Genomic DNA, 25,744 nt, shown 5'->3' with positions numbered 1-25,744 from the left:
AAAATGGACTACAAAGTGTAAATAGGATGATTTTGGTCATAAAGTAATTCTCGTCCAAAACTGATTTTTGTAAGTGAGTTTGTCACGACTTACTGGCGGGTTGGGTATGGATTATTTGCATGCCCACTTTTGCAAATGATACGCGATTGCTAGTAGCTACTTTTGATTGTGCAACATTATTTGACAATGCTAGCGAGCCATGCTAGCTAGCTATGATACCACAGATGAAAGGGGAATGATACTGTAGCTAGCTAAATACATCAAGCTAACATGTAATGTGATGTAGCAGGTCAGAGGAAGATGTGCATAGCTCACGTTAGTTAGCTACCTTGCTAACAACTGCTAACTGTAGCCCATTGGCATTTGATCTGGTCCATGGTCAAAATACTATCTGTCCTGGAATTCACCTAACCACTATTGTCAAACATGTCAGGGAAATCCTGTCTTATACGGGACACCATACATGAAGGTATGATACTTTCACTTTGTTATATTAGCAGAAGACACGCTTCTACAGTATAATGTGATGTATGGGTTATTCTACATGGAACTGTTACACTTGAAAGTTATGAACACACTCTAGTCAATCTGTATCGCTGAAGCATTACAGATTGCGCGCTACAAAGTATAGATGGTTTCCGATTGAGGCGACATATGCAGCATTTACCGTGAATGCAGACTCTGCTAATACGGGAACGTTGCCTTTAAATTTCAATCACGTTGTAACGGTGAATTTCCGCGATACGGATTGAATGGAGACCTTAGTTTAGAATTTCTTCATAAGTGCCTTCCTCCTGCATCTCACATCTGCCTGTAGTTATTGAATTCTGCCTGCTGGATTAAATAACTACATTGTGACATTTTTGGTTGATTTCACGTTGAATTCACGCTAGTTGACAACTCATCCAAATGTAAATCAAATCTAGACGTTGAACTAAAGTCTGTGCCCAGTGGGGTGCATGTCAGTGTGTGGTTAGACTGCCAAATTCTAGTTCTGGATAGACAGCTGAAGTTGTACTCTACACACAACTTATTTTTACTTGCTAGATAGGTGTAGGCGTACTATCTTTATATGCACATCAATATGATATTTACAGCATAACATGTTTTGTCTTTGTAACATGAACACACATCGATTTTTGTTGTTGTTGATAAATGTATCTACACTCAAGCTGGGCGACGTTTGAGCAATGTCCACATGTAGCCTACACCTGTTGTAGGGATATCAGTAGTTCTGAGATATGTCCCCTGGGAAAGACCTTACAGCAGACATAAGGAGAGATGACAATAGACAAAACTAGCCAGTTATAGCATATTGTGTTGTAGGACAACTGATATGACTCAAGACCAGGCATACAGCTCACAGTTGATACAGTTTCCACAGTAACATGTATTTATTTACATGATATGATGAAATGTTGAAACTAGCAAGGTGTTATAGAACGAGTGTCTTATAAAACACATTCGACACAGGCTCTTGTTATCTTGCTATAACTGATTTAGCAATGAAATATCAGCTAGATAGGATGGACAGCTGCAGCTATCACGAAGTTATGCTAGCTAGCTGTTGTCAGCTTGGCTAAACACAAGGTCAGTGCAGGCTTTAGCCTACACATAGAACGGAATTAGCTGACCATTTTGAGATGGTAAGTCAATCAGGGGGAGAGAAGTCCTCAACTTCAAAACTTTGTTCTCTCCATAGCAAAGCTAGCTTAGTTTACCTCGCCGTACTCACTACTGGCTTTATTGTTTTGTGATTGAATGGCAAAAAAACACCCAAGAAACTTCCACATTATTCCACACCCCCAAGACAACTCTCGTTTGCCAACCGTCATGGCTGCTAGCATTTCTTCATGGGCAACTCCATTACATTTCAACATCATTTCCATTATCTCCAGCACAAACCAGTGTAAAAATCTGTGAAAATGGCGCATTTCTATGTTTCGTAGAAAAATCTTTGAGTTAACTGTGATTTTTAAACACTATGAGATTCAAGGTGATGTGGGGAGCAATAAAATACCTTTCCTTGGGCTAGAAACTCATACATGTTTAATGTAATTTGACCTTATGACCATTTGACCTTGACCATTTGACCAATTCCTTTGACCTTATCTTTTTAACCACAGATCATAGAAACGTGCTGTTTTCACATAGGTAGACACTGTTTTTGTGCCAAATCAGGAAATGCAGTCATCCTTTAAATTATACACACAGATCTCGAGTTAGGATTCGTTACTTCATGGCTGACAGCCGCTGTCTGGGTAATCGATTTGACAGATTGTTTGTACGTACTGACCTGAGTTGATCCCGATGCGGAGAGACAAGCTCTGATTGGGCAAGTGACGAATCTTGAAGAGCTTGATGGCACACAGGAAGTGAAGAGCCATTGTAGAAATCTCAGATGCGTGGTTCATGCCATTACTGATGGGTAGCCCACTAGCTACCATGTACGCATCCCCTATAGTCTCCACCTGATACACCATACACATAAATGGCCACAATATACACCGTACATTTTACAATATACACTGTAAATCTTACAAGGCTACCTACTGTACAGTGCCTTCAGAAAGTATTCACACCCCTTGACTTTTTACACATTTCGTTGTGTTCAAAGTGGGATTATAATGTATTTAATTGTCCGTTTCTGTCAATGATCTCCAATAAATATTTTGTAATGTCAAAGTGGAAGAAATACATGTTAGAATCACTTTTGGCAGATATTGGGTGATTCTCATGAAACTAGTTTTAAAATGTCTGTAGCAAATTGTGTAATAAAACCCTGATGCGTCTGCAAAAATCAACTATAATTCTGAGGACTAAGATCTTTAGTTTTTGGGAAAACGTCTTATTTTAAATCCATTTAAAAATTTCACCAGAATTTTAAACATTTTTAACACAAATTCTCATTACCGAAATGCATCTGGATTAAATTCTTGGGTCATTTTATTTAAAAAAATCATTAGAAAAAACAAACATATTTGAATAAAACACAGTATTATGCATTATTATTATTTATTTAACCTTTATTTAACTAGGCAAGTCAATTAAGAGAAAATTCTTATTTTACATTGATGGCCTACCCCAGCCAATTATCTACAGGAGTATTACTTAGATGAGCACAAATTAAGTCAATTTATTCACTTATATGTCTTCAGAATGAGGTTCTAATTCTCAAACACCCCCTTTACCTCACTTGGCCTTCTCATTACTGAAACAGCGAAAGAGCTCAAATTGGGGAAAAGTCTGATCATTTTATGATATATTCACATTTTCAGTGTTATGTTTAACTCAGACATTTTTATTAGGGGAGCAATGTAAAAAAAATGTATTGGAAATATTGATTTGTTTATTAATTTGTTGAACTTTACATTTTGTAAAACAGTTTGTAAAATGCTTAATATTTGATCCAAAAACATAATTATGAAATTATGAGACCATTTTTTTTGTTATTGACTTTAAAAAATATATATATTATGAGATTGACCCGATAACAGTTGACCCGATTACAATTCCACACCTGGGTTGTGCAACATTTGCCAATTATAATTTTCAAAATTCTTTAAGCTCTGTCAAATTGGTTGTTGATCATTGCTAGACAATCATTTTCAAGTCTTGCCATAGATTTTCAAGCAGATTTAAGTGAAAACTGTAACTCGGCCACTCAGAAACAATCATTGTCTTCTTGGTAAGCAACTGCAGTGTAGATTTGGTCTTGTGTTTTAGGTTGTTGTCCTGCTGAAAGGTGATTTCATCTCCCAGTTTCTGGTTCAAAGTAGACTGAACCAGGTTTTCGTCCAGGATTTTGCCTGTGCTTAGCTCCATTCCATTTATTTTTTATCCTGAAAAACTCCCCAGTCCTTAACGATTACAAGCATACCCATAACATGATGCTGCCACCACTATGCTTGAAAATGTGATGAGTGGTAATATGTAATGTGTTGTATTAGATTTGGCCAAAACATAACACTTTGTATTCAGGACAAAAAATGAATTGCTTTGCAACATTTTTTTGCAGTATTACTTTTGTGCCTTGTTGCACAGAGGATGCACGGATGCATGTTTTTGCACACAGGATGCTTCCTTCTTTTCACTATGTCAATTAGGTTACTATTGTGGAGTAACTGCAATGTTGTTGGTCCATCCTCAGTTTTCTCCTATCACAGCCAATAAACTCTGTAACTGTTTTAAAGTCACCATTGGCCTCATAATCATTGGCCTCATAATCCCTGAGCGGTTACCTTTCTCTCCGGCAACTGAGTTAGGAAGGACGCCTGTATCTTTGCTGTGATTGGCTGTATTGATACACCATCCAAAATTACAAGATTATGTTTAATTCTGTTGATGCATCAAATAAGGTTTCTCAGTACTCTCTCATCTTTGTCTGTGGGACTTCGTTAGGCCTCTGGGGCTTGGCGCTAGCAATTGATTTATGGTGGCTTGGTGATAGAACCTACAGCCTGCATTCCATTGAATGATTTGTATCTGTGTGTTAAGGAGAATATAACCCTGTGTAAACGAGCAGTAAATGACCTAGAGACAGAAACCTGGCACAATGTAAATCTCGCTGTCTGTTGCTTGATAGCATAATGTACCTTTGTATAATTATACACATCTGTTGTTTGTCATGAACATTCAGAAATATATACTTTGCTATAAAGAGCTGTAACTCAAATATTCTTGTTGGGCTCTCAACAATTACCGATGGGTGGTCGTTGACCAGCTTCATTATTGCAATTCTTAATTGATAATAAAATAAAGATTGATTGTTTGAATAAATAACAAAGTCTCTCTCACTTGGTTAGAATTACCGCCACACCTTACTGGGTGCTCTTGAGTGGTGCAGCGGTTTGAGGCACTGCATCTCAGTGCTAGAGGCGTCACTACAGACACTGGTTCGATACCAGGCTGCATCACAACAGGCCATGATTGGGAGAACCATGGGGTGGAGCACAATTGGCCCAGAGTCGTTAGGGTTTGGTGGGGTAGGCCGTCATTGTAAATAAGAATTTGTTCTTAACTGACTTGCCTAGTTAAATAAAGGTTAAATTGCAGATAATTGGATGTGTGGGGTAAAGAGACGAGGTAGTCATTGAAAAATCATGTTAAACACTATTTTTGCACACAGAGTGAGTCCAGGCAACGTATTATGCAACTTGTTTAGCACATTTTTACTACTGAACTCATTTAGGCTTCCCATAACAATGGGGTTGAATACTTTTTGACTCAAGACATTATTCCACTTTGACACTATGTTGTATTGTGTGTAGACCAGTGACAGAAATCTAAATTGAATCAATTTTAAATTCAGGCGGTAACACAATTTTTTGGGGGAAAGTCACATGCAGTAGGCACATGCAGAACCCATAATGTATTCATAAACAATAGCCTACATCAGCATTTCATAAGTTACTTATTAAAATGCGTATTTACTGCTTATGCATTATGTAGGGGTTATGAATTCCTTATGTAGGTAACCTTCAATAAAGTTTGACCATGCCCTAATAACTACGTGAGTTAATGGTGTCACTTAAGGTGAAGTGGTACCCCAAAACACTGGGGTCTGTCTAACACTTTAAAATGATTGTACAGGTATAATGTACCTTGTAGACATCGTAGAGCTTGATGATCTCATCAAAGAGACTGTAGAGGTCATTGAGGACGGTGACCACCTCCAGGGCGGAGCTAATGGAGCACATGGTGGTGAAGCCAACGATGTCCGAGAAAAAGATTGTCACCATGTCATAACCCTGAGGCTCCACCGACTTCCCAGCCATCAGATGGTCCGCTATGTACCTGTTAGTCAAGCCAGGGAAGTCAATGGAGTGGGTTAAATATACATACAGGGTATGTTACACCAATGTTCTGTCCACAAAAGTTTCTGTCCACAAAACAGCACAGAATTTTGCAAAAGTAGTATCTTATAAATCTCAATATTTGTAGCGTAATTATCTTGGAACGTTTATTTTGACATAATCCAAATGCTTGTAGGTAGAAGGCCTGTGTTACCTTGGTAACATACTGGAGAGAAGCTTGTCCGACCGGGTCTTCTCTACTGTAAGCTGTTTGGTTCTCTCTTCAACCACCTCCTCCAGGTGGTTAGCATAGCTCTCCAACTTGTTCACCATGTTGTCAAGGATATTCGCATGACTGAGAAGTATAAAATAGATGAGTCGATACACGGTATAGACTGATATTGCGTGAGGTGAGGAAAACAATAATCATAGTGAAAACATCATTAGCTTAGGCAAGGGATGCCTGGGACCAAAAACCGCCTCTTGCATTGCTAACACACCAACCCATTTTATTAATTGAGGCCCCATTATTAGCCAGATAATTATAATTTTGTGCAACAAAAACAACAAGTCAGACAGGCCCACTAAGCAAAAAATGGGCCAGCCCTTCTGACATTTGCCTGAGTTAAGGAGTGAGTAACTGAATGTTAATGTTTATGATAATTATAACCTTTGTTTGCATTAATGAGTTAAGTATGGCCATTGTAATGTGAATTGGCTGAGGCCTGGTGGGAGTGGCTGCTAGGGGAGGAAGACACCATCGACGCTACAGCTGTCATCATTGAGTTACTCAGCCAGTCCTGCCATTCATCACGGCCGGGTTGGTGTAAGTCCTACCCTACTGATTTGCCATGTGAGGAGTACCACCAAATGCAGTTGTTTCTCCTGGAGTTTTTAGGAGGTGGCGCCACCTGCTTGCACATCGGATTGTAAGTGGGCCACCCCAGTTCCTGGCATTTCAGACCTGCAGCTGGAGCCGTCTGAGGCTCTGGTTTCCATTGTTGGGTTCTGATTTCTTGACTTATGAAATATACCTATTCCTTTCACTGAGGGAGAGAGGATGACTTATAACATTTACATTATGTCAGGATATGTTATTGTTAGCCATCAGGGATCCTATGGGAGAAGGAAAGACACCGTCTGGTACGAGTCAACATGACAGCCGCGAGTTGGGGAGGAGCGAGCACTTTGGGGCAGAGGTCAGGTCAGATGAAGTGAGGAAGTGCTGCTATCACTAAGGTTCTGTCTAGCAACAGAGATGCATTGGCTGTTGAGATGTGTAGGAGGAGACTCAGCATAGGAGAAAGGGTTTACATATCAGCGCTTGTGTGAATATGTCTTTAGTCTGATGCAGCTGTTTTGACCAAATGGGCGAATAAACTTGGTTTAAGCTTTCATAGTGTCCGTTGAGTTCTTACTCTGATAATAAGAACCTAACACTATCGAGGAGACACCTTCTTCTGAGGGGTTGGTGTCCCCTACTCTTCCAGCTGAGAGGGAGCTTCAAACGCTTTCTCTTGTCTAGGGCTGTGGCAGTCATTAAATGTAGTCAGCCTGGTGATTGTCAAGCAAATAACTGCCTTCTCACGGTAATTGATCTTTACTTAACATAAACACCTTTAGCGTCTCCTGGCTTCCACACATAGCCTACAAGCACCTGACGCAGACTTTTGGAACATCTACATTTAAAAAAAAAGTATAATAAATCCATAGCCTACACCATCACAATCAATCCATTATGTATTTTAGATAGGTCTGAAGAAACATGACATGAAGAAAATGTAGTCCATTTCAGAAGGACAGAATAGCATACTCTTTGTCCTGATGTTAGGCCCTGGTCTGCCATATGTCTGTGGGCTACACTAGTTCATTTAGCAGACAAGATTTGCTTAGAATTCCGCGGCATTATTTGATATTATTTTGTAGTATGAAGATTACAATTGAACATAGCTGAATAAAATACTGTAGAAAGGATGTTTTCTCCAAAAGATTTCTGAGTGAGTGCGCACATGCGGCTATTCTGTGTTGAGCTGTTAACAAAGAAACAGGTCTTCCTATATGCTTGATATAGAGTTATTTATGCAACTTTAGTTGTGATCAAAACATATAGCCCAACGTTTGTATTTTTAATACAATTTAAGTGTGCATGATGCGACTCCAATAATGATTTGAAAATATAGTCCTATGAAAGGCATGAGCTCTGCATTGTTATTTGCACAGGCTGCACATCTTTTCATCTCTCATTCATAATTTGACACGCACTTGCTAATGCCTGCAATATCCCGACAGCATCCCCCTTGTGTGGCAGCAATGCCCCTTAAAAAAATCCATCCCTTTTGCGGCCAGTGGCCGTTGTTGTTACGGTGCGTGAATGAGGACCCAAAAGCGAATCAACTTAAACAGAGCTTCTTTAATTACCAAACATAGGTAGGCTCAGATGGACCGGCAGATTCCGACAGGACAGGACAAGGTTACAGCAAACATGACGACAGTCTGGTTCAGGCATGAATGACACAAACAAACAAGAATCCGACAAGGACAGGAGCAGAAACAGAGAGAGATATAGGGACCTAATCAGAGGGAAAAAGGGAACAGGTGGGGAACGGGGTGAATGGGTAGTTAGAGGAGACAAGGGACAGCTGGGGGAAAGCGGGGGAGAAAAGGTAACCTAACACGACCAGCAGAGGGAGACAGGGTGAAGGGAAAGGACAGAGACAAGACAACATGACAGTACATGACAGTACCCCCCCACTCACCGAGCGCCTCCTGGCGCACTCGAGGAGGAAACCTGGCGGCAACGGAGGAAATCATCAATCAGCGCACGGTCCAGCACGTCCCGAGAGGGAACCCAACTCCTCTCCTCAGGACCGTACCCCTCCCAGTCAACTAGGTACTGATGACCACGGCCCCGAGGACGCATGTCCAAGATTTTACGGACCCTGTAGATAGGTGCGCCCTCGACAAGGATGGGGGGGGGGGGGGGAAGACGAGCGGGGGCGCGAAGAACGGGCTTAACACAGGAGACATGGAAGACCGGGTGGACGCGACGAAGATATCGCGGAAGAAGAAGTCGCACTGCGACAGGATTAATGACCTGAGAGATACGGAATGGACCAATGAACCGCGGGGTCAACTTGCGAGAAGCCGTCTTAAGGGGAAGGTTCTGAGTGGAGAGCCAAACTCTCTGACCGCGACAATATCTAGGGCTCTTCGTTCTACGCTTATTAGCAGCTCTCACAGTCTGCGCCCTATAACGGCAAAGTGCAGACCTGACCCTCTTCCAGGTGCGCTCGCAACGTTGGACAAAAGCCTGAGCGGAGGGGACGCTGGACTCGGCGAACTGAGATGAGAACAACGGAGGCTGGTACCCGAGGCTACTCTGAAAAGGAGATAGCCCGGTCGCAGACGAAGGAAGCGAGTTGTGGGCGTATTCTGCCCAGGGGAGCTGTTCTGACCAAGACGCAGGGTTGCGAAAAGAAAGACTGCGTAAGATGCGACCAATAGTCTGATTGGCCCGTTCTGCTTGACCGTTAGACTGGGGGTGAAAGCCGGAAGAGAGACTGACGGAAGCCCCAATCAAACGGCAAAACTCCCTCCAAAATTGAGACGTGAATTGCGGACCTCTGTCCGAAACGACGTCTGACGGAAGGCCATGAATTCTGAAAACATTCTCGATGATGATTTGTGCCGTCTCTTTAGCAGAAGGAAGCTTAGCAAGGGGAATGAAATGAGCCGCCTTAGAGAACCTATCGACAACCGTAAGAATAACAGTCTTCCCCGCTGACGAAGGCAGTCCGGTGACAAAATCTAAGGCGATGTGAGACCACGGTCGAGAGGGAATAGGAAGCGGCCTGAGACGGCCGGCAGGAGGAGAGTTACCGGACTTAGTCTGCGCGCAGACCGAACAAGCAGCCACGAAACGACGCGTGTCATGCTCCCGGGTGGGCCACCAGAAACGCTGGCGAATGGAAGCAAGCGTACCCCGAACGCCAGGGTGGCCGGCTAACTTGGCAGAGTGAGCCCACTGAAGAACGGCCAGACGAGTAGGAACGGGAACGAAAAGAAGGTTCCTAGGACAAGCGCGCGGCGACGGAGTTTGAGTGAGTGCTTGCTTTACCTGCCTCTCAATTCCCCAGACAGTCAACCCGACAACACGCCCCTCAGGGAGAATCCCCTCGGGGTCAGTGGAGGCTACTGAAGAACTGAAGAGACGAGACAAAGCATCAGGCTTGGTGTTCTTAGAGCCCGGACGATAAGAAATCACGAACTCGAAACGAGCGAAAAACAGCGCCCAACGCGCCTGACGCGCATTAAGTCGTTTGGCAGAACGGATGTACTCAAGGTTCCTATGGTCAGTCCAAACGACAAAAGGAACGGTCGCCCCCTCCAACCACTGTCGCCATTCGCCTAGGGCTAACCGGATGGCGAGCAGTTCGCGGTTACCCACATCATAGTTACGTTCCGACGGCGACAGGCGATGAGAAAAATACGCGCATGGGTGGACCTTGTCGTCAGAGAGGGAGCGCTGAGAAAGGATGGCTCCCACTCCCACCTCTGACGCGTCAACCTCGACAACGAACTGTCTAGAGACGTCAGGTGTAACAAGGATAGGAGCGGATGTAAAACGATTCTTGAGGAGATCAAAAGCTCCCTGGGCGGAAACGGACCACTTAAAGCACGTCTTGACAGAAGTAAGGGCTGTGAGAGGAGCTGCCACCTGACCGAAATTACGGATGAAACGACGATAGAAGTTTGCGAAGCCGAGAAAGCGCTGCAGCTCGACGCGTGACTTAGGGACGGGCCAATCAATGACAGCTTGGACCTTAGCGGGATCCATCTTAATGCCTTCAGCGGAAATAACAGAACCGAGAAATGTGACGGAGGAGGCATGAAAAGTGCACTTCTCAGCCTTCACAAAAAGACAATTCTCTAAAAGGCGCTGGAGGACACGTCGAACGTGCTGAACATGAATCTGGAGTGACGGTGAAAAAATCAGGATATCGTCAAGGTAAACGAAAACAAAGATGTTCAGCATGTCTCTCAGGACATCATTGACTAATGCCTGAAAGACAGCTGGAGCGTTAGCGAGGCCGAAAGGAAGAACCCGGTATTCAAAGTGCCCTAACGGAGTGTTAAACGCCGTCTTCCACTCGTCCCCCTCCCTGATGCGCACGAGATGGTAAGCGTTACGAAGGTCCAACTTAGTGAAAAACCTGGCTCCCTGCAGGATCTCGAAGGCTGAAGACATAAGAGGAAGCGGATAACGATTCTTCACTGTTATGTCATTCAGCCCTCGATAATCTATACAGGGGCGCAGAGACCCGTCCTTCTTCTTGACAAAAAAAACCCCCGCTCCGGCGGGAGAGGAGGAGGGGACTATGGTACCGGCGTCAAGAGCTACAGACAAATAATCTTCGAGGGCCTTACGTTCGGGAGCCGACAGAGAGTATAGTCTACCCCGGGGGGGGGTGGTTCCCGGAAGGAGATCAATACTACAATCATACGACCGGTGTGGAGGAAGAGAGGTGGCCCTGGACCGACTGAACACCGTGCGCAGATCGTGATATTCCTCCGGCACCCCTGTCAAATCACCAGGCTCCTCCTGTGAAGAAGAGACAGAGGAAACAGGAGGGATAGCAGACATTAAACATTTCACATGACAAGAGACGTTCCAGGAGAGGATAGAATTACTAGACCAATTAATGGAAGGATTATGACAAACTAGCCAGGGATGGCCCAAAACAACAGGTGTAAAAGGTGAACGAAAAATTAAAAAAGAAATGGTTTCACTATGATTACCAGAAACAGTGAGGGTTAAAGGTAGCGTCTCACGCTGAATCCTGGGGAGAGGACTACCATCCAGGGCGAACAAGGCCGTGGGCTCCTTTAACTGTCTGAGAGGAATGTCATGTTCCCGAGCCCAGGTCTCGTCCATAAAACAGCCCTCCGCCCCAGAGTCTATTAAGGCACTGCAGGAAGCTGACGAACCGGTCCAGCGTAGATGGACCGACAAGGTAGTGCAGGATCTTGAAGGAGAGACAGGAGTAGTAGCGCTCACCAGTAGCCCTCCGCTTACTGACGAGCTCTGGCCTTTTACTGGACATGAAGTGACAAAATGACCAGCGGAACCGCAATAGAGACAGAGGCGGTTGGTGATTCTCCGTTCCCTCTCCTTAGTCGAGATGCGGATACCTCCCAGCTGCATGGGCTCAGCACCCGAGCCGGCAGAGGAAGATGGTAGTGATGCGGAGAGGGAGGCGACGGAGAGCGCGAGCTCCTTTCCACGAGCTCGGTGACGAAGATCAACCCGTCGCTCAATGCGAATAGCGAGTTCAATCAAGGAATCCACGCTGGAAGGAACCTCCCGGGAGAGAATCTCATCCTTTACCTCTGCGCGGAAACCCTCCAGAAGACGAGCGAGCAAGGCCGGCTCGTTCCAGCCACTGGAGACAGCAAGAGTGCGAAACTCAATAGAGTAGTCTGTTATGGATCGATTGCCTTGACATAGGGAAGACAGGGCCCTGGAAGCCTCCTCCCCAAAAACAGATCGATCAAAAACCCGTATCATCTCCTCCTTAAAGTCTTGATACTGGTTAATACACTCAGCCCTTGCCTCCCAGATTGCCGTGCCCCACTCACGAGCCCGTCCAATAAGGAGAGATATGACGTAGGCGACACGAGCAGTGCTCCTGGAGTAAGTGTTGGGCTGGAGAGAAAACACAATATCACACTGGGTGAGGAACGAGCGGCATTCAGTGGGCTCCCCAGAGTAACACGGCGGGTTATTGATTCTGGGCTCCGGAGATTCGAAAGCCCTGGAAGTGGCCGGTGGATCGAGGCGGAGATGGTGAACCTGTTCTGTGAGGTTGGAGACTTGGGTGGCCAGGGTCTCAACGGCATGTCGAGCAGCAGACAATTCCTGCTTGTGTCTGCCTAGCATCGCTCCCTGGATCTCGACGGCTGAGTGGAGAGGATCCGAAGTCGCTGGGTCCATTCTTGGTCGGATTCTTCTGTTACGATGCGTGAATGAGGACCCAAAAGCGAATCAACTTAAACAGAGCTTCTTTAATTACCAAACATAGGTAGGCTCAGATGGACCGGCAGATTCCGACAGAACAGGACAAGGTTACAGCAAACATGACGACAGTCTGGTTCAGGCATGAATGACACAAACAAACAAGAATCCGACAAGGACAGGAGCAGAAACAGAGAGAGATATAGGGACCTAATCAGAGGGAAAAAGGGAACAGGTGGGGAACGGGGTGAATGGGTAGTTAGAGGAGACAAGGGACAGCTGGGGGAAAGCGGGGGAGAAAAGGTAACCTAACACGACCAGCAGAGGGAGACAGGGTGAAGGGAAAGGACAGAGACAAGACAACATGACAGTACATGACAGTTGTACCCTCGGGCTGAATAAAATAATTATAATTCCCTTCTCCAGGCTGATTTCTCCGAAGCACCTCTCACTCACATGGCTCTCTCGGATAGCTCAATTCCGTCCACATTTACTTTTCGTCAGGCTAAATATCGATCGACCATGTTTAGGATGAAAATGATCTTCCACAAAGTTGAAACTCAAGCGCTGCATATGTATGCCAATTAGGCTCTACACCCGTTGTAAACTGGATTCAGGTGCTTAATTTTAAGACGTTATTGATACAAACCTTATCAAAACATATAGGCCTTCACATGAAGTGAGACTATGATTAGAAAATGTCGCCAAAAAAGGCGTGCTGTTTCTTGCCTTATTACACACAAGCTTGGCATAATTCACAATTAGTGATAGGCTAATATTTTCACCCATCAGACTGTTCTTGATTTAATCTCGTCTTCATACATACTAAATAATATATGTGTGACATTTGTCTTGATTTAGAAGGGACCAATATCATGCACCTGTCTCGAAACAAGGTAGTGGGGGAAAAAAAGTAATCTACAGTATGCACTTAAATAGCGAATGGAGGACACTTTTCCCAGTGGTCCATTTTCATGCTAGCCAGATGGGTTTATACTCCTGTGGTAAAGAAAAGCAATGTGCTTAATATTAGGAAAGTTGAGAAATAATTATAGTAGTCCTAGCCTGTAGAAAGCTGATGGGATCCTCCTGTTTTATTAGATTTTTCATCACATTTGCATTTATGTCAGAGTGATTAGAGGGACAATAGAGTGCTGAGTCCCAGGCAGTACAAGGAAGTTAGCAAGATTGGTAGGCTACTAATGACCATCAGCAACATCAGAGCTTGGGGAAGCCTAGCTACCATGACTAAAAGGTCATGTAGAATTTGACTGCCGTCATGACAGTGTGGCGGTAATACGGTCACCGTAACAGCCTTACTCCTGTGACTGTTCCTGTCCCAAAAGAGGAGTGCCTACTTTTCGATGCCCAGGGCCCACTGGAGGGTCCTACTGTACTGCTGGGTCTTAAAGAAGGCCGTCCTGTCTTAGAGGTGGAGGTTTCCATCTCCCCTGAGTCGCCAGTGCTGACTAATGATTCCCCAAGTTCCTCTCTCTGTGCCCTGGTGGAGCCTTGTGCTAAAATCCCCACGTCATCACAGGTGAGCTCTGGTTCGCCTAACCTGGTTCCTGCTGTTAGGCAGAGGGTAAAGCCCTTCTCTGATCATGGATTGCCTCTTGGTCCCCATCTACTCTACAAACATTGTGCCCATTTCCCCTGAACAAATAATCTCCAACCCCATTGGCAATCAATGCTGGGCCCTGGTTCACAGGCTGTCTGAGCCTTGGTACCCAAGTCCTGTGCTCAGCTACTAAAGAAGCTGAGATTTAAGGGGAGGGGCGTATGACAAATCAAATCAAATGTATTTATATAGCCCTTCTTTCATCAGCTGATATCTCAAAGTGTTGTACAGAAACCCAGCCTAAAACCCCAAACAGCAAGCAATGCAGGTGTAGAAGCACGGTGGCTAGGAAAAACTCCCTAGAAAGGTCAAAACCTAGGAAAAAAACTAGAGAGGAACCAGGCTATGAGGGCTGGCCAGTCCTCTTCTGGCTGTGCCGGGTGGAGATTATAACAGAACATTGCCAAGATGTTCAAATGTTCATAAATGACCAGCATGGTCAAATAATAATAATCACAGTAGTTGTCGAGGGTGCAGCAAGCCAGCACCTCAGGAGTAAATGTCAGTTGGCTTTTCATAGCCAATCATTAAGAGTATCTCTACCGCTCCTGCTGTCTCTAGAGAGTTGAAAACAGCAGGTCTGGGACAGGTAGCACGTCCGGTGAACAGGTCAGGGGTCCATAGCCACAGGCAGAACAGTTGAAACTGGAGCAGCAGCACTGCCAGGTGGACTGGGGACAGCAAGGAGTCATCATGCCAGGTAGTCCTGAGGCATGGTCCTAGGGCTCAGGTCCTCCGAGAGAAAGAAAGAAAGAGAGACAAGGTGCTTACAATAGCAGAACCGCCTGTTCTGGCTTACTTCCACCCAGGTCGAATTAGGTTCATTACCTGCAATGCTTCAGTAGCCCATGTGTCACGCCTGCTCCCGCTCGCCCTCTCTGGCGCTCGAGGAGGCCAGCGTGCCTTTCATTACGCACACCTGTCAACATCATTATGCGCATCAGCGCTCATTGGACTCACATGGACTCCTTCACTTTGTTGATTGCCCCGCTATATCTGTCTGTTCCTCGGTTGGTTCCCCGTGTCAGCATTATTGTCATAATGTCGTTTTGTTCACCCTGTCCAGATGCTGTTCTTGTTTTATTAAATGTTCACTCCCTGTACTTGCTTCTCGTCTCCAGCGTCTGTCGTTACAGAATACTGACACCCCTATTTGAAGCATCAGGGAGTTCGTGTTTTTGTTTTTGGTGGTGACGTTGGGTCCGGAATGCCGCCGCCGATGGAACCGGGGGTGCCTCAGCTGACTAGTCAGGCTTCCACGCCTTAGCTGGCTCGTGAGGTTTCCTTGCCTCGGTTTGCTCGGCAGGCTCCCATGCCCCATCATGCCTCAGCTGGCTCATCAGGCTCCCACGCCTCAGAGGAATCGTCAGGTTTCATGCTTCAGCCGGATCGTCAGGCTCCCACGCCTCAGCCAGCTCGTCGGGCTTCTATGCCTCGGCCGGCTTGTCAGGCTCACCCAGGGGGTGGGGGGGGGGGGGTTACTGTCAACATACCTTCATTGAGGAGTTACAAGCAGTCATCACACTTGAAAGGCACTCAAGAGGCGCTACAAGATCCTGTACTAAGTGAAGTGCTACCCTAGATGCAAAAAGGATGGAAAGGTCCACCTAGAGAATGTGCCCTCCGGAGCACATGAAGGACACCCAGCAACAAGAAAGACAAAGCAGTTCCTTTGCAAAAACATTACAATACATTCACAGATTTCACAACACACTGTGTGCCTTCAGGGCCCTACTCCACCACGACCACATATCTACAGTACTAAAGCCGTGTGTATCTATAGTGTGTGTGTGTGTGTGTGTGTGTGTGTGTGTGTGTGTGTGTGTGTGTGTGTGTGTGTGTGTGTGTGTGTGTGTCTGTGTGTGTGTGTGTGTGTGAGTGTGTCTGTGCCAATGTTTGTGTTGCTTCACAGTCCCCACTGTTCCATAAGGTATTTTTTTTATCTGTTTTTTAAATCAAATTTTACTGCTTGCATCAGTTACTTGATGTGGAGTATAGTTCCATGTAGTCATGGCTCTATGTAGTACTGTGTGCCTCCCATAGTCTGTTCTGGACTTCGGGACTGTGAAGAGACCTCTTGTGGCATGTCTTGTGGGGTATGCATGGGTGTCCGAGCTGTGTGCCAGTAGTTTAGACAGGCAGCTCGGTGCATTCAACATGTTGGTATCTTCCTGTCTGGGCAAGTCTGTCCCAGTCTGGGCTGGTCTCTCCACGACAGACCTTTCTGGGCTGGTCTCCTTCAGCTTTATTCTGATGGAGCCAAAAGGGGGTCTGTAGTCAGGGTTCTCACTCCAGCAGGCCTTGAGAAGGTCGACCAGCCCCTCGTTGCACATCTGGGGGCACACAGTCGGCCTGAGGGGCTCCCCTAAGAGAGGGACCCGCAATTGCTTGATAATCTCTGGAGAAAACCAATGAGACACAAACACTTTCTACACAACGTGATACCAAGTACAACAAAACTACCATTTCCCAGTATCTAATGGACTTGATGTAGATTTCACACATTCTTAGATCTACTTCAGGTAGCTCAAATCCAACGTTTTACCACTTTAAATAATTATTTTCCTCACAAAGGATGGATTATTTGTGGTGTTTTCGAGGACCTTCTAGAATGAATTAACAACGCACCTTTTGGCTCCAGCTGGATATCGTTGTATGGACCCACCTCTGAGCTATAGATCAGCTCACGCATAATCATTGCAAAGCTGTAGATGTCCCCCTTGGGTGTGCCATTGAACGTGAGCTGGTCTTGCCTCAGAAGTTCTGGAGCCGTCCAGTACATCTCTGGACAAAGTGGCATCAAACTGTGGTTAATTCGACTTGTGGTAAGACTTTACTTGAGAGGGGCATACATTGATAAACACATTCATGAGCTCTGTCTCAACATTCATAATGGATTTCATGACGTTTAATATAACATTGATATCATTTATGTCCATTTAAGGTCCCACAAACAACAATTGATAAAGGCATCATAGGGCGTTCATTAGTCTTCATAATCCCTACATAGATGCTTCACAAATTATTTTAAGCAAAGTAATACATTTCTGAAGCATCTATAAAGGTATTATAAAGGAAGGCCTCATAAACATCTCCAAACACTGGCCTGAATAGTGATTACATCAAACTACTCAGTTCTACTCCCATGATCAATTGAACTATTAACCTTCAAATTTGGGATTTTCCAGAGGGATGACTTTGTGTTTAGTGCCGTATTTGAACTCCCACAGTCCAAAGCCAGAGAGTTTGACCTGAAGTCTGCTGTCCACCAGACACGTGCTGGGTTTCAAGTTGCCATGGGACTTCAGGCTACTCTTGTGGATGTACTCCATCCCCTGCAAGTAAATCAACAGTGTCAAACTAAACCGGGAAAAAGTCTAGCCCTGTTCACATAAAGGACGTACCAGTCTAAAGGGATTTTGCTACTCACATTAACAATATCGTATGCAAAGGACAGTTTAAACATCCAATCCAGCTCAATGTCAGTGCATTTCAGAACATCCTGCAGTCACAAACAACAAAAATGGTACATTTTGTAGCAATCCTTTACAACCCCATGATTGACATCTGAGTCGTGTCCATTAGGGAGGGTTTTTTGGGAAACAGAGATAAATGAGAAAGTACTACCTGAACTTTCATTTTTTACTAAACACAACGCACCACATAATATGATACCTCATACAGAGTGATACAAGAAAAGCAGCAGTGGTACCACTTTAAATGAACATCAACTTGAACCCTTCTCTTAGGTTCGATTCGGCTATACACAAGTTATGTTCTGGGTCAGTTTGATTCGGTACAGTGAACACAAAAAGGTACGGTAAGTACAGTTCCCCTTATCTAAATGTTGCTGAGAATGTCACCTTTCAGATTTTCTTCCCATGGGTTGATAGCTCCAACCTTTCTAAATTTAGACCCAAATGTTTGATGCATGTAAATAGTCATAAATCCGTAAGATCGTATAATCATGATTTGTCAAAACTCAGTTTTGTTGCTCAGATCAGTGTTGCTCAGCCTCAAGAGTTAGAAAATGGTCAAGTTCAAGGGTCAAATTGACTTCAGATCTTTGTTGCTCAGCCATTGAGCGTCATAGGGGAAAAAATACTGTGATCAGCATGGTTGCATCATTCCTGTGCAGATAGCAGCTTGTTTCTAGGACATAACGTTCAAGAGATATATAGACCAAGCTCACGGTCAAATTCCGGGTCAAATTGACACAGAACATCATGGATGTCACTTTTCTTGTACCGGGTAGGGTTTTATTGTGTGTACATTACGCGTTTTACAAGTTTGAGACTCATACCTAGGAGAGTAGATTAAGTATGTCAGTGATAAAAACTGTAAAGAATGAGTCAAATTGACCCCGAACATAAGGGATGGGTTAAAAACTTTATGAAGCCTTCATGAACTGTTTATATGGCATTCACAGATGTTTGACAAATAGCATTCTATATACATTGTTGTAACAGAGTTTATATAGTGTGAATTTGTTTATAAATCAGTTGTAAAGCATCTACGAAGGACTTATAAATAGTTTATGGTGGCCTCATTAATTCAAGTTGTTGTCATTTCAATCCGGACCATCACTGTCCTTTGCTGTTACCTTCAGGCTGCCTTTCTTGCAGTACTGCATGACCATACAGACCTTTGGAGGGTCAATGCAAACCCCAAAGAACTGCACCAAGTTTTCATGCTTCATCTCTCTCAACTGTTTTATAAAAGGGAGTACAGAGCATTATTTACAAAAATACTTACAAATGGGCTTTTCAATAATCATTAATTATTAATAAATATTAAGATTACCTTTTTTTTATTGAATTCATTGTACAATTAAAAAAAAAAAACGGAATAATCATAAGCAAACAAACTTCAACTCCCAGCAATTGTTTTGGACTCAATATTGTAAATCAATTATGTAAATAATAAATCATTTATGTAAATATTAAAATATTATTTATATATATATATGTATATATATATATATATATATATATATATATATATATATATATATATATATATATATATATATATATATATATATATATATATATATATATATATATATATATATACATATACACACGTACCAGTCAAAAGTTTGGATACACCTACTCATTCAAGGGCTTTTCCTTATTTTTACAAATTTCTACATTGTAGAATAATAGTGAAGACATGAAAACTATGAAATAACACATATGGAATCAAATGGTAATCAAAAAAGTGTTAAAAAAACAAAATATAGGTCATTTCATGCAGCACTCCATCACTCTCCTTGGTCAAATAGCCCTTACACAGCCTGGAGGTGAGTTGGGTCAATGTCCTGTGGAAGGTCATCGAGGAGGACGAGAAGAACTAGGACCAGCTACAATCTCACCTAATGTTCTCTATCTGAGAAATATCCCAGTCCTCCACCGGTTTTCCCCTTTCAAACTCATCTACGGGAGGAGGCCATGCGGCCTACTGGACCTCACCAAGGAGATGTGGGAAGCCCAACCGACCCCTTTACGCAGCATGGTAGAACTCGTGGATACGATGAAGGAGCGGATGACAGCCCTATGGCCAGTGGTAAGGGAACATATGGAGAAAGCCCAACACGCCCAAACCCAGGTCTACAATCGGGGAACCCAGCCCCGAGAATTCCAGGTGGGAGTCAAGGTGTTGGGCTTAATCTCGACGGCCGAAAGCAAGTTCCTGGCAACATGGAACGGGCCGTACGAGGTGATAGAGAAAGTGGGACCCGTCAATTACCGCGCACGGCAGCCAGGGAGACAGAAACCCCAACAGATTCACCATGTGAACCTGTTGAAGAAGTGGCACCATAGGACAGCCTTGGCTGTGTTATGGTCGGGACCCAAGACGCCAACGATAGCAGTGGTGGTCCCGAACAATGAGGACCCAAAAGCAAGTGCTCAGGGAGCTCATCGATCCGAACATGGCGGTGTTCTTTGAGAAGCAAGGCCGCACGACCCTCATTGAACACCACATCCGCATCTGGCCCAGGGAAATGGTACAAGAGGCCATATCGGCCGTCCCGGGGAAACGGTATAAAAGAGGCCATATTGGTACCGGGTGCTCCCATTCGTCTCCACGGAGCCCCACCCACATTCCAGCACCTGATGGACAAAGTACTTCGACCCCACCAACAGTACGCAGCGGCCTATGTGGATGATATCATCATCCACAGGCAGTGCTGGATGCGCTCAGGCAAGCCGGGTTGACAGCGAACTCAAAGAAATGCAAACTAGGGTTCGATGGGGGAACGTCAAGCCCCAGGAGAGGAAAGTCCAGAGCCCAGAAGACGGTATCGCAGATAATTATTTTGTTTGTGTTTGTTTTTTAAATAAACACCCTTGAAACCGAGCTAATCCAACTCTGTCCGTGTCTGATCTGTGTAAACGTCTTGATCAAACCCCCTGGTCTGCCCCAAAATATACAGTGTATATATATATATATTTTTACATATATTTTTTTTTATATATATATATATATATTTTTTTACATAAGCTGACCATTCAAAAGCTCAGTTCTTACCTTTCTAAATGTACTAACCATGTGTTTGTTGGATTTATACTTTAGAAATGGTTAGAAGTTAAAAAGGCATTGTACTAAAAATGTAATGTTGTGTCGTTTGAAAATGCCACAAAAGGGCTTCAGTCTAGTGAAACCCAACTTTACCATGTTGAACTCTGCGATGATGGACGGCTTCCTGATATCGCTGACAGATTGATTCTGCATGTATTTGATGGCCACTTGATTTCCCTGAACAAAATAGAGGTAGGTAGTAACACAGTGTCAGTAACACATTGGCAGGCACACAGAGGCAGTTAAAACATCCATTCTATTCTAATCTATTAGATTGTATCAGTTGCAGGTAGGGGCCTTTATGGATAACACTTTATTTGAAAGGGGCATACATTATGCATTCATAACACCTGACATGATAAACAGTTCAAAACATGAGTTTTGCTTCAACATTCCTAACGGCTTTCATGCTAACATCTATGTCATTTATGACATGGCTGTGGAACAGTATGTTAATTTAACCAGCAGAGTCATCCTGCTGTAGAGTATATTGATTGTATTCTGTCTATGTATACCTGAAAAAGACCTATAGTGGAGTAGATGTGCTCTTTCCCCGCATTGTCTCTCAGTCCGTAGCTAGTGGAGGAGAGGATGGTCTGATAGGAGCCTCTACTTCCAGTCTTACTGGCTGTCGTGCTCATAGATAGGGCCGGCACTCCCTAGACGTTAACCATATTTTTGTTAGTTACATACATACTTTGAATACATTCAGTTAGACAAGTGACTAGGTATCCCCTTTCCCTTTCCCTTTGGTTTCCATTGATACGCAATGTTTTAGATGAGAGGAATCTCAGACATGTCCATTTTTGAATTGGCTCATACTTTAGGCTCTTTGATAATAGTGATCTCATTGTAGTTGATGATACACCAGCAGGAGCCGTCCAGCCTGGTCTGCAGCCGGAACTTCTGCAGCATAAGGAGGCCAATGAAGACCAGGGCTGACACGCCGATGAGAGGGGACACCACCAGCAAGATCACCAGGGATATATCTGTTTAAAATGTCCAGGGTTAGCTTTAAAGTGACCATTTAAGGGACAATTCAACATAAAAGTTTCCAAATATTTTCAGACATCAATTGTAGACTAATGTTGAGATACTACCACGTCCCAGGTCATCTGGTGTGTAGACACACTTATGTTTCTATCTTAAATACATGTAAAACATAAGCACCACATAAGCACCATAAAATGTCCTGATTTTATTCTGCGCTGATCTTTTCCATTCATTTCAGATTGAGGCATATAGCTGGATTGATACACAGAATCAAAGGCATGGGACGTGGATTCATTTTGATGTTAGAATATTTTTGTAGATTTAAAAACATTTGATCATCTTTGATTATGGAGTGTGATGTCCCTTTAACAGCAAGACCACAATGTACAGCTATGTATATATACATTAAAATGAGCATATGTATATTATAATACTGTTATAGTAAAATGGAAACACTTTAGGAGGTATCGCTAAGAAAATATATGTATTCAATCCACTAATATTAAACGTGCATTTTTACATAGAAACATCTCTATTTTTAAAATTTTGAGCTTCAACAATGGTTTATTAGAGGTATGGGTAGCACCATCTTGAATTTACATAGTAACGACTGTTGCCAATGTGTCATTGGTAGGCTTGACCAAATTGTGAGGTTTAGCACCGTGACTGAAAGTGAATGCCGCCACCAGGAGGAAGTGCCTCGCCTCCACTGGACCTGAAAGGTTTCTCACAACTTTGACAGCTCTGCTTTTGAGATCAGGATGACAACATTAAGGTAAGAAACTGTGTACAATTAGTTTCTATGTTGGTAATTATAATATTCACATTTTAGAGGATAATAAATAAATAATATGGTCTGTTTACATTTATTTTTGAGGCTATTTATACAGATTTTTTTTATAACACCTGTATAAACTGTATTTATAATTATATGATAATATTATAGCTTGATAATAATTATATTACACAATTTCTGATATGTCTTACTGCCATTCATTCCAATTAGACTGATTTGGATTTCCCCCTGACCAATATGTCTGCCATTTGCACCCCATTATGGAACTTTGAAGGTTTATGACATTACATTTTTTAATACGATCTATATGATCTTCTACGACAATTTTTTTGGCACAGATATTCTTAATTTTAGGCAAAAAAAAAAGTGTGTCACTGGCCACTCTATATTCTGCTGTCTTTTGGATTTTTGTTTATTTTCCCAGTTTTTGCCATGGGTAACCGTGCATATGATGTATGCATTTGTAGGCCAATTTGGAAATTGTAGAATGACTACATTACCCACAATGCTCAGTGACTGAACATTCCAAATTACGATGGCAATTTTGTATCACTATTGTAATTATATTTATATGGTGAAGGGCCTTCTATGATGTAGGGCAGGCCAGTAACTGATTTTACTGTGCATCACAATAGTCACCCTATTTCTATAGTAAAGGGTCAGTCATTTTTGTAAACAAAACTTGCCACTGGTAGATTCAAAATGAGTAGCTTAATAATTATTTACATGTCCCAAGTTGCATTTGCAAACAAATTATTTTTCTGTATACATAATGTGAAAAGTGAGCAACTGACAGTGAGCAATGAGCAAAATAACCATAGACAGCAAATTGACAGTGTATAAATAGTATTTCTATGGATGCAGTCCTCAGAGTGAACTGCATTGAATTTTAATAATCAGATCCAATGATTTACCGCCTGTAGGGTGGGATGCCACTAGTGTAGATTATTGTTGCATGGTGATATTGGGAATTACCATTGGAGAGCCATTGACAAAGCTTGTTGTCAAAGCCACAGTCAGGGTTATCAGTCGGAGGCTTTCCCTTTGGCCAGATCACAGATACAAACTTTGGGGTTGGTCTGCAAAGGAACAACATGACAACACAACATGTATTCTATAAACCTACTATCCGATATTCATGGCGGGCCCAATTATTTGTACGATACAGAAATGGCCAGGTATTTACAAAAAGATTACACGGTAAAATGGCAATATATTTGAAATGAACTTCTACATTGTGTCACCTGATAGATTTGGTGTGGCTGTCAAAATGAAGGATGGGCACAAATGTGGTGCTGTCATCAGTATGCTGCAGATCAAAAATGGAGTAGTCCAAGTTCCTCTCACCCTCCTCATCAAAGTGGACCAGTCCAGAGGCTCCTGTAATACACAGGTCCCCACATACAACGATTATGCTTACATTACACTCTTTTATAAATCCTCCATAGCAGTGCAACACCAATTATTAATACTCTGTAAATGGGTTAGCTGACAACGTCACGAAAAACAATGTGCACGCTTCAATGGGGCAGAAGGCAGTGTGTTGCTTTGATTCTGGATGGCCAGCTTGGAATAATGACAAGCAGCTGCCACGTGGGGAATTGTAGGTGGCTCGTTTCAGCTAGTTTTATTATTGACAATGGCAGCTGCTTCTCAACAGAAAAAAATCTGTGAACAGGTAAATTCATTTAAATGAATGGATGAAATAATACAATTTAGCATATGCTCTTCTCCAGAGTGACTTACAGGAGCAATTAGGCTTAAGTGCATTGCTCAGGGGCACATTGAAAGATGTATTCCCTTGTCAGCTTAGGGATTCAAACCAGCAACCTTTCGGTTACTGGCCCAACAAGCTTAACTGCTAGGCTACCTGGCCACCATTATCATGCTTTCCCATAGACTTGAGTGTAGACAGCTGCTCAGGGCTTGGATTTCTGAATGTCACTGCATTGTAATAAGTTTAATTTATTTGACAGGGAAAATGAACATTCCAGAGTCTAGACATAAATGTGCTGGAGTTTTTTCTGTCTAGCCGTGAATGAATTGAAGCTGAATTGAAGCTACCATAGAAGTGGATGTTGTTCTTGTTCTTCAGTCTCTGGAGCAGTTCACTGCCGTCATGGGGGTCTTTGCCATCTTTGAGGACTTCCTTCAGTCCCATGGCGTAAAGCAGGACTGCATCGTGCAAGTAGGCAGAGTAAGGGCTAACCTGGAACACAACATCACCCACAGCAGAATCTCATGCTTTTACTAGATCTCAATGGAAAGGGTAAGACTTGCTTGAAGGGACTTCATAAAGCATTCACAGCCCATTCATAAGCAATACATACAATACAATACAGAGTTACTTTCTGCCAAGCTACAAGGGGTTAATGGGGGCATGGTTTTGGGCGTCAAAGTTGAGACTGTTCTAAAGTGATCTTACCACACATGTGAATGTAATGTTGATCTGAAAGGTTTTTAGTAAAAAACCCTGTCTTCAACTGTCCTAATTTACTAGTTGAGAGATGTGATGCAATGCTTATTGTCAACATCTGCAAGACAAAACGAAAAATCAACTTAAGTTGAAAAACTGCTAATGAATATTGTTAAAATGCTCATGTATGTGATATGTATGAGGTATGCATGTGTTAGGAAGTCCTTATGTAGGTACTCATCAAGTAAAGTGTTACCTTAAAGATACTAGGTGCTTTTGAGTGGTAACACTAATGCAATTGACTGTCGAAGAAAGTCGAGGAGTGAAGTCAGACACTAATGTGGTTTTCCAACAGCAAGGCTCAGATCAACATGGCAGTGTTTCCATTGTTTATCAAAGTTGTTCTTTATAATGTTTAAATAAAATGTTTTTAACCCCATATCACACACTCACAAACTGAAATATGTGTGTGTGTACATTGTACAATCAGTTAGTGAGAGAGAGACAAAAATATCACTTTCAT

At 43.2% G+C, this 25,744-nt stretch overlaps 1 protein-coding gene across 1 annotated transcript in view; it reads right to left on the bottom strand.

Annotated features, from left to right (window-relative positions):
- Positions 1-25,744, bottom strand: part of gucy2g (guanylate cyclase 2g) — a 36,709-nt gene that overhangs the window by 7,423 nt on the left and 3,542 nt on the right. The window contains exons 2-15 of the mRNA XM_036945878.1: positions 24,870-25,014; positions 24,050-24,185; positions 23,781-23,884; positions 21,839-22,005; positions 21,532-21,675; positions 21,105-21,193; positions 19,035-19,134; positions 17,862-17,933; positions 17,598-17,766; positions 17,060-17,215; positions 16,652-16,829; positions 6,010-6,150; positions 5,604-5,796; positions 2,297-2,471 (exon numbers count right to left, since the gene is read on the bottom strand). Of these exons, the coding sequence (XP_036801773.1) occupies positions 2,297-2,471; positions 5,604-5,796; positions 6,010-6,150; positions 16,652-16,829; positions 17,060-17,215; positions 17,598-17,766; positions 17,862-17,933; positions 19,035-19,134; positions 21,105-21,193; positions 21,532-21,675; positions 21,839-22,005; positions 23,781-23,884; positions 24,050-24,185; positions 24,870-25,014 (1,969 nt within the window). The remainder of the gene's footprint in view (positions 1-2,296; positions 2,472-5,603; positions 5,797-6,009; positions 6,151-16,651; positions 16,830-17,059; positions 17,216-17,597; positions 17,767-17,861; positions 17,934-19,034; positions 19,135-21,104; positions 21,194-21,531; positions 21,676-21,838; positions 22,006-23,780; positions 23,885-24,049; positions 24,186-24,869; positions 25,015-25,744) is intronic.

Source organism: Oncorhynchus mykiss, chromosome 16 (genome assembly GCF_013265735.2).
Source record: "Oncorhynchus mykiss isolate Arlee chromosome 16, USDA_OmykA_1.1, whole genome shotgun sequence".
Classification (NCBI taxonomy): Eukaryota; Metazoa; Chordata; class Actinopteri; order Salmoniformes; family Salmonidae; genus Oncorhynchus; species Oncorhynchus mykiss.
The sequence above is the reverse complement of the archived record's forward strand: the minus strand, read 5'-3'. Positions and strand labels throughout refer to the sequence as shown.